The sequence below is a fragment of the Gymnoscopelus microlampas genome, assembly GCF_963454915.1.
Source record: "Gymnoscopelus microlampas genome assembly, chromosome: 21".
Lineage (NCBI taxonomy): Eukaryota > Metazoa > Chordata > Actinopteri > Myctophiformes > Myctophidae > Gymnoscopelus > Gymnoscopelus microlampas.
In genome coordinates this window covers 19781689-19791688 of record NC_139958.1, presented here as the reverse complement: position 1 = coordinate 19791688, position 10000 = coordinate 19781689, and the positions used below count along the sequence as shown (strand labels likewise).

Genomic DNA, 10000 nt, shown 5'->3' with positions numbered 1-10000 from the left:
CCTTGTTTCAACATTGCCAGAGAAGCACAAGAAACTGACTTGAGTTTTTTGAGCCGTGCTGCTGGTGGGGAGCGCTGGAATTTTTTTTTTCTCGACGGAGGAGGAGGAGGAGGAGGAGGAGGAGGAGGAGAAGGAGGCCCACGGCCAACTTGGCACGGAATGCCGCCTTTTTCCTCCCCTAACTGGAACCCCACCGGCTGACACTGCTATAGAGCTGGGAGAGAGCGAGCTGAGAGAGAGAGAGAGAGAGAGAGAGGCCCAGGCAAAGCCCTCTTCTCTTCCACTCTCTCTCTCTCTCTCTCCCTCTCCTCGCCATGCACCTCCAGTTCTCTTCCAACAGCTTCCAAGCTTCTAGAATGTTTCTACCTTTTCTTCTCTCTCTCGTGCTCCTGTTTGCTTCCAGCTTCCAGAGAGCCTTCCTTCCATCTCCATCTGGGACGTCTGGAAAAGCCATACTGTAGCGCTCTCCGTCCGTCCTTTAATTCGCTCTTCGCCCGTTTTTCTTATCCCGACTTTTTTTGCCTGATTGTTCCTTTTAACCCACTAGGTCTTCAACAGGGGGTCCGGGTCCGCTAGGGGGGGTCCTCAGAGTTGGCTACTTTGTGTGATAGGATCTTTTTTTGTTACATGAACCCCTTGAACCCTAGCATCCCTATTCTGAGGAGAGCTTTAGAAAACAGCCGATCTACAAGCTCACAACGCCTCACGCTGCGAGGCGTTGTGAGCTTGTAGATCGGCTGTTTTCGGCAAAGGGGTTCGGTGTAGAGGGGGGAAAAGAACAGACCAAGTACAGAGTGAACGGTCGAGTTTACTAAGTGTTGTGGGTTTAAGTGGTTAGATGTCTGAAAGTACACATTGACATGAATCCAACATGACAGTGCTGTCAGTGTCAAACAGGTCTTATGAAGTCATCCATGAAATCTATGAAAACGTTTAATCTGCAACACAATTTTATACAATATGTATAGGGGGTCCGTGCGTCATCTCTCTCTCGGCTAAGGGGGTCCTTGGCCTGAAAGCCGAGTTTGAAGTCTGTCGGCCCCATATATGCACATGACTATACAGTATATCATAATATACTGTATATAAGGGGGGCATATACATAATATGCCCCCTTTTTTGTGGCCATATGGAGCTGACTGATTCGTTTTACGGCTGATGACTTGGCGACGCATTGAGGTTAGACAACACACTCCATAGGCGGCGGGTGAGCCTGACAATTGGGAAGGCTAGGAGATCTGGCTTGAGGCTGGGGGGGTCGGCCACGCGCGGACGCCAAAATTGCGCGTGTGCGGATTTTTTTTTGCCCGGATTTTGTTAAGTTTCTTTTCGGTTTTTGGTTACTTTATTTCGGTTTTAGGGTTAGGGTTAGGTTAGGGTTATGTTTAATTCTTATTTTTGCCTGATTTTACTGATTTATTATCAAAAAATTAACTAAATAATGCTGCGCACATATATTATATATCATTTGCTCAATTCCCAGAATTTCCCAGCATAACATTTGGGAAGGCTTAGCCTACCCTAGCCTTCATTACCCGCCGCCTATGACACACTCCATATTTGGGTGTAGCTGCACTGGGAACTAATATTGTTCTGTAGCAGTGTTTTATACAACTTTGTTTGTTTGTTTCTTCTGGCCATGCAGACGAGCCCAGCATGTGCTACTACTACGACGGGGACGGGGTGTGCGAGGACTTTGAGCGAGAGACGGGCGTGAGGGACTGCGGCCTGTACACCCCCAGTGGCTTCCTGGACCAGTGGGCCTCCGTGGTGGAGGTGTCCCACGAGGAGAGACCCTACTGCTCTGGGGAAGTGGCTGCTGGCTATCCTGCTGTCACAAAGGTAAGAGACAGTGATGGTGGTGGAAGAAGAAATCATTTTGTACTTGAGTAAAAGTACCAATGCCTCAATGTAGAAATACTCTGTTACATATAAAGTCCGGTATTCAAAATTCACTTGAGTAAAAGAACAAAAGTATTCGCATTAAAATATACTTATGTACTGAAAGGATCATTTTACAGAATGTCCCATTTCACAAGTTTCCAAATGTATTTAAAAAAGAAATGCTTTGAAAATAGCCGATATACAAGCTCACAATGCGTCACTTTGGGACGCGTTGTGAGCTTGTAGTTGCTTGTAGTATGCAATGCATAGGGCTGAAATGGTTAATGGATGTTTTGCAATAATAATTAAAATCTACAAAGTAACTTGTAGCCTAAATAAAGTTGGGTAGAGAGTCGCACTTTTTGATGGCTGTTGGTAGGGCATTCCACATTTTGGTGGCATAATAGTGAATTCATCCCCATATTTGTGCCGAATCTGGGGAGAATGAGATCAGTGGAGCTCCCTCTGGTGTTGTGCCCGTGGGCGTCACTCGCTCTTGAAATTCAAACGTTTGAGAACCGGACTAGAATTGATTTGAGTTGATTGAGTTGAGAATTGATTTGATATGACTAGATTTGAGAACCGGAACAGCCCCAGACTATTGGTAGGCAGAGTCAGGGCCGAACTGGGGGGTGTAGTATTCTGAATGACGGCACGCGATCGGTATTCTATCACTCGTTTGCAAGTCACATCACTATATGCATGCATGGGTGAATTAACCCTGTGATACTGCCTGTCTGTCTGCTGCCTGCAGCCTGGCTGCTGGCTGAGCAGCGGAGTAAAACCACTCAGTCACACACACTAACAAAATGCTACCAAATAAACAACCGCCAGTGCTGCAGTTTAGAATAGATGCCTGAAGGTGAGAAATGCGTGCTAACTTGTGTTATATGTAATGAAAAATATGGCACGTGATTGATCATCACAGTCATTGATTGAGCAACGATACGACAACGAGCGAGAGTGGATTAGTGGAGTAGTGGAGACTGACAAGGGCTACAAGAAAATGAAACGGTAAAAGCCATCCAAGACATGTGTGAAACATTTGTGTGTGCTGATGATCCGTGGTGTTCTTGCATAGAAGGGGATGGAGTGTTTTTTTTTGCTTGGAGGAGGTCGGCGGTAGCCTGGGACCAGACGAATCTGCCAGTGCAAAAAAAAAAAAATGCACTCTGCGATTTGGGTCTGGCACCGCTCCTTAGATAATCCATTTCCTGCTCCAGAAGACGGGGGTAACCAATCAGGGCCCAGTATCAGTCAAGTATGGGAGACTGTAATTGGTTGTTGGTTTGTAGGTCTAACCGATTGCGTCGAGAGTCATTGTTTTGATCCCTCCCCCTTGGAAAAAAAACGTCCTCATAGAAGCACCAGACTCATATCCACACAGTGATATAGTCTGGCTACGCAAGGCTAGGTCGGGGGGGCCACCGTGGCTCCACCGCGACACTGTCAATCTGATGGGACACCTGGCTTGATATTTTGAGGGCCTCCCTCCCATGCTGGAGGGGGGAGGGGGTGGGGGGGGTACCTGGAGAGAAACCTTGCCTAGGGCGCACATTTGGCTGGATCCGGGGGCCTGGGCAGAGTAGAGATCTCAGATTGCGAGGCTAATATCGCATGGATTCACGCTAAACTGGTCACTCATTCATGTAAAGGGGATTTCAAGGATTCAAGGATTTCCAGGATTTCCAGGATTTCCCGGCAACAGACTGACCCGAGATGTCTGACCGTGATAAGCGCAGTATTGCATTTCTGTACACTCGTACTCGTAGCAGGCGGCACCTCCACGGCGCTCTGTGTGTGTGTGTGTGTGTGTGTGTGTGTGTGTGTGTGTGTGTGTGTGTGGGGGGGGGGGGGGGGGGGGGCATGTTATTCCTCCATAACATCTCAAAACGGGGACGGTTTGATGTTTGTTTCTACTGAGAAGAGGCCAGTGGAACACTGTCCATTAAAGCCATGGAGAAAGGATTTTCAAACTGTGAAGAACACACTGTTCTGTCCCAAGTCATGTGTGGTGACGATGAGATCACCTCCACTGCAACATCCTGTGAACTTTACACTTATACGTATAGTAAGTAAGGGTTCAGGCCGCGACCCCCCCAAAATAATCCTATTTGAACTGGGGACCCCCCACCCTGACAAGCACATGATGGAATTGCAGGCATTACCTTTAGTTTGACTCGGTTCCACAGATAAACATTGTGAAAATAGCAGATCTACAAGCTCACAACGCCTCGCACTGCGAGGCGTTGTGAGCTTTAACGGCAAAAGCCCGATCACCCTTTGTTACTAGGCGTGTCGTGGGGACCTGTATGAGGGCCTCTTCTGAGGGTCTCAGGCTACGGTTGTGGATCATAGGGAGGCACCAGGTCTGTGATGTACTGGGGGGGGCAAGACCATTTTGGGCTTTAAAAGTTAAATCTTAAAATCAATTCTAAAAACGTCAGGAAGCCAGTGGAGAGTTGCCACGACAGGGGTGATATGGGCACGTTGTTTTTGTGTTGGTCACAAGCCTGGCAGCAGCATTTTGTACCAACTGCAGGAAAGAAATGGACTTGTGGGTTAGACAGGTGTTCAGACCGTTGCAATGATCTAGGCCAGTGGTTCTCAAACTTTTTCATGTCAAGGACCCCCAAATTGACACTCATTAAACCGCGGACCCCCATTTGAAAAGATATGCCAGGGACCCCCATAAGAGAAGATTTTTACGGCTCTAGCAGTGATTCTCAACCATTTTAATTTCAAGGACCCCCAGTTTGACATGCATTAGGCTACAGACAATGGCATTTCTATCTCTTGGACCCCAATTTACAGTATATTTTAAAATCTATGTTAATGTAACTCTGAGAGTGTACAAATGGAACCAAATGGACCCTAACGGGTCCATTTGGTTCCATTTGTACACAATCAGAGTTACAGACCCATAAGGGTCCATTTGGTTCATAATCTATCATTTAGCTGGGGACCCCCTGGAACTCCCTCAAGGACCCCTGGGGGTCCCCGGACCCCACTTTGAGAACTAATGATCTAGGCGGGAAGTTATAAAAGCATGTATGACTTTCTCTAAGTCTGGAAATGACAGGACGGACTTGATTTTTGCGATGGTTCGGAGTTGATAAAAACAGGTTTGGACAACTTTTTGGACTTGGACATTGACAGTGAGGTCTGAGTCGAAGAAGACACCTAGACACCTAGACAATGACATCACTCTGTATGTCAGAGTACAACTGTATGTTGTTACTACGTTATGTTGTAATGTATGTTTCAGCTCCAAGTTCACCTTGTATGTTTTCAGTGTAGGCTAGCCTGTTTTAATTGGTAGTCTAGCCATGTCGCTTTATCGCGTGACTGTACTGTAGCTGAGCTCCACTCTTCAGAATGCCATCAATCAGCACTTAAGGGGAAAACTTCTTATCATTTAGGGTCAGAAGTTATCTGTCAGGAGGAACGACGATGGCTCATCCAATAAAGTGAACTATTGGCACGTTTGCTTCTTTTTTTTTGGTGAGTCCAGAGCGGCGGGTTTTTTTGGAGCCGTTAATTATTATTACAGCATGGCAGCTAGGGGGCGAGGCGTCTAGAAAGAGCGTGTGTGTGTGTATGTGTGTGCGTGTGCGTGCTTGTGTGTGTGTCAGGGTGTCCGCGACTAATCTCGCAAACCCCGCGATCGGTGCCAACTTTCTCGTGCACGCTGCCAGTTGGCCCGAGGAGAAAACCACAAATATTTTTTTTCACATTTTGTGAATTCATCATCTCAGATCAACTGTCCTGCACCTTCCATCCGTTGATGATGATGACGATGTCGGTACTTGTGAAGCTTGTAGGTCGGCTATTATGCGTCGTGTGGCGAACTATATGACTTGTTGTGGTACATTTGGATCACAATCATTTTAACCACTTTATCCATTTATACGTTGGCTATTCAAAAAGATAGCAGATCTACAAGCTCACAGCGCGCCACTTCGTGCCTCGCTGCGAGCTTGTACATCTGCTATTTTTGAAAAAAATGTAATATATAAAAAATGTTTGGACATTTTTGAATCATTTTCATATTTTTTTTTCAAAAACATAAATCTTCTCTTCTGGGGGTCCCTGGCACAAAGCATTTTCAGATGGGGGGTTCCGCGGCCAAATACATATCATTTTGGGGGTCCTTGACACACAAAAAAAGAGTGGGAACCACTGATGTAGTGAACTCAAGTTGGCCCTCAAGGGGAACACACACACACACACACACACACACACACACACACACACACACACACACACACACACACACACACGCACACGCACACACAGGCAGTCCCTCATCCCCCCCGCTGTCTCAGTGGGGGGGTGGATGTGGATACAGTGCATTTCAGTGCATGGCCATACAGCTGATGTGTAGTAGAGATAACACAGGAGGAGGAGATCCTTCATTCTTACTGTACATAGGGACTTGGCACGCACAGCCACCCTTTGATCCTGCAGCCAGCCACACGCTCTCTCTCCACAGATACTATCAGCGTTACAGTCAGCCCCAAGTGCAGCTGTCTGGAGGGAAAGACTCTACGTACTGTTTATTTTGATTTCATTTTTTGTATTTGCTTCAGGGTTTCTCAAAGTGGGACCCGCTAGGATTGCATGCAAAATTATTCAAAATCTTCCAAACATTTTTAGATATTTTTTTCAAATATTTTCCAAAATAGTAGAGCTACAAGCTCGCAATGCGGCACCAAGTGACACGCTGCTAGCTTGTAGATCTGCTATTTTTGAATATAGCCAACGTATAGTATACAGTAAATAGATAAAGTGGTTAAAATGATTATGATGCTATTATAACAACGTTTTGTTGGGGACCCCCTGGAACCCCCCCAAGGACCCCACTTTGAGAACTGCTATGCGAGTCCATTTGGTTCCATTTGTAGACTCTCAGAGTTATGGGGGTCTTTGAAATTAACACGTTTTGAAACCACTATCCATCCATCCATCCATCCTCGACCGCTTATCCGGAATCGGGGTCGCGGGGGTAACAGTTCCAACAGAGATTTCCAGTCTTTACCTTTCCACATCCTCCTGGGGGATCCCGAGGCGTGTCCCCAGGCCAGTGTGGAGATATCATGGTCCTTGGTCTGTCAGGGGGTCTTCCTCCCAGTGGGACTCGCAGCTAGGATCTCCCTAGGGCAGTGGTTCTCAAACTTTTTCATGTCAAGGACCCCCAAATTGACACTTATTAGCCCGCGGACCCCCATAAGAGAAGATTTTTTTTACGGCTCTAGCAGTGATTCTCAACCATTTTAATTTCAAGGACCCCCAGTTTGACATGCATTTAGGATACGGACCCCCATTTAATGGCATTTATATCTCTGGGACCCCAATTCATATTGTAAAATCAATGTTAATTTAACTCTGAGAGTGTACAAATGGAACCAAATGGACCCTAACGGCTCCATTTGGTTCCATTTGTACACTCTCAGAGTTACAGACCCATAAGGGTCCATTTGGTTCCTGTCCATCATTTAGCTGGGGACCCCCTGGAACCCCCTCAAGTACCCCTGGGGGTCCCCGGACCCCACTTTGAGAACCACTGCCCTAGGGAGACGCTCGGGAGGCCATCCGTACTAAAACCACCTAAGCTGGCTCCTCCCCAAGTGAAGGAGCAGCGGTTCTATATACTCCCGAGTCTCTCTCGTGGATGACTGAACTTCTCACCCTCATCTCTCTAAGGGAGAGGAGGCCGGCCTGACGGCCCGTCTGAGAAAACTCATTTCGACACCTGAATAATCTCCCCACGGGGATCGATAAATACACGTCTAACAGTATGTTATCTCATCTCATCTTCATCTTCATCCTCCACACGCCCTAAAGACATGATGACAATACAGCTGTCTGACGGAGATACAGTACAGTGCCTGTGTGTGTGTGTGTGTGTGTGTGTGTGTGTGTGTGTTTGTGTGTGTGTGTGTGTGTGTGTGTGTGTGTGTGTGTGTGTGTGTGTGTGTTTGTGTGTGTGTGTGTGTGTGTGTGTGTGTGTGTGTTTGTGTGTGTGTGTGTGTGTGTGTGTGTGTGTGTGTGTGTGTGTGTGTGTGTGTGTGTGTTGTGTGTGTGTGTGTGTGTGTGTGTGTGTGTGTGTGTGTGTGTGTGTGTGTGTGTGTGTGTGTGTGTGTGTGTGTGTGTGTGTGTGTGTGTGTGTGTGTGTGTGTGTGTGTGTGTGTGTGTGTGTGTGTGTGTGTGTGGCAGAGAGCCACAGAGGGTATATATCGTGGCTGTCGGGCAGAAACCTCTTATCTCCATGTTTTAACTTTTTGTGTTTTTTCATAAATGAACTCATTCACTGCCTGAATTATTTCTGGCCGCGTTGTACTTTACAAATACTGTACCGCCCACTGCCAGAGATTTTTCATTAAAAAAAAAAGTACTCAGGAGCCGAGATACAGAATTTTTAAGTTTTAAGTTAACAAGGAAGTGGATGGGAGTCTAGATCTTCGAAAAATCCTATCTCCTTGGTCTTTGGGTCAAATAAAAAGAAATTGAAAAAAAATTGAAAAAATGAAAAAATTAGAAGTCGTTTTAGTCGTTCTAGGCAATCAGGGCTTATGGGACAAAAGTTGTTTTAGTCGTCCTAGGCAGTGAATGAGTTAACGCCCTACTTGATCACACCACAGCATCTAACAAAAGCATCAAAAGGAGTAGATCCACAAGCTCGAAACGCGGCGCCAAGCGACGCGTTTCCAGCTTGTAGATCTGCTGCTTTTGATGCTTTTGCATTTGAATCCTGAAAAGTAACAGTTGTGGACATATGAGGTTTCCACCCGACAGAGACGAAATACACTCGAAATGTGTTTTAGTACATCAGCACAATTAAGCAAAATGTACGTTTCTATCCCTTAGCCAAAAAAAACAGCTGATCTACAAGCTCACAACGTGTCCCGGGGTCGAGCATTAGAAACCATTAGTCTGTCCGCTAGTTTGTAAGCTCAGCTACTTTTTCCTCTTTTTCCTCTTTATTTCATTGACAGCGCAGACCCTTTCAGCCGCAGTATATTTTAATGTGTCGCACGGTCTCCCCCCGTTAATGCTCTCCTGATACACATTTGCACTCAATTGAATTCAATGTGTGTTTGATAAATTAAGGGGCTGATGGCGGGTCAACCAAGGTACCAGCATCTGGTCCCAGTCACAGCTTTTTGATATTAATCATCGGGGAGAACTTTTATTGTGCCGCCGCCGTTGTAGGCCTTTTAGTGTCATTTGAGGTAGCCTTACCATCGAGCAGCGTATTAAGCCATTCAGACCGGGAAAGCATCTGTGTCATTTTAGATTTGAGCCATAACCATTATTGTATACTTTGGCTATTAAAAAATGAGCTTGTAGATCTGCTATATTAGAAAAATCTTGATTTAAAAAAATATATATATAATATTTTTAAAGGGAATTTTTTTGACTAAAATCTTTGCCTCTGGGGGTCCCTAACCATTATTCTATACTTTGGCTATTCAAAAATAGCAGATATACAAGCTCATAGCACGTCACTTTGTGCCCCGCTATGAGCTTGTAGATCTGCTATTTTTGAACATTTGTGAAACGTTTTCTCAAAGCAAACATTTTTCTCAAAAGCAAAATCTTTGCTTTTGGGGGTCCCTGGAACTAAATATTTTGAAATCGGATCTCAAATTTTGAGTCTGCGGCCAAATAGCCTACACATATTTTCGGGCGTCCTTGACATTACAAAGTTCGAACACCACCGTTTTTTCAGAAAACTGTTAGGATAGAAGACATTTTGTACAATGAATCGGCCTTTACCTGCAGGTCTTTATGGGTTAAACTTCTCCAAACTCTCCGAGAGAGAAAACTACCCCCTATCAAAGTTATGGACGCAACTTTGTTGATGATTGAATCATTTATCTAACTGTCATTATAAAAAGCAGTTATAGGGGGGGAGGAAAAAAAGAACTGGCAAAGCCTAAAACAGGAGAAATCCAACCCCACGGTTGTGTAAAGATCAGTCTATCATGGCTCACAGCTTTTTGGATATAGGTTATTATAGGGCCGTTGTGAGAGGGAGTCTAACCATGAGCAGCTCTCTCTCAGCTGTGTGTGTGTGTGTGTGTGTGTGTGTGTGTGTGTGTGTGTGTGC

At 45.6% G+C, this 10000-nt stretch overlaps 1 protein-coding gene across 1 annotated transcript in view; it reads left to right on the top strand.

Annotated features, from left to right (window-relative positions):
- The window catches only part of pappaa (pregnancy-associated plasma protein A, pappalysin 1a), a 198169-nt gene that overhangs the window by 80179 nt on the left and 107990 nt on the right, over positions 1–10000 (top strand). The window contains exon 10 of the mRNA XM_084047141.1: positions 1646–1842. Coding sequence (XP_083903267.1) covers positions 1646–1842 — 197 coding nt within the window. The remainder of the gene's footprint in view (positions 1–1645; positions 1843–10000) is intronic.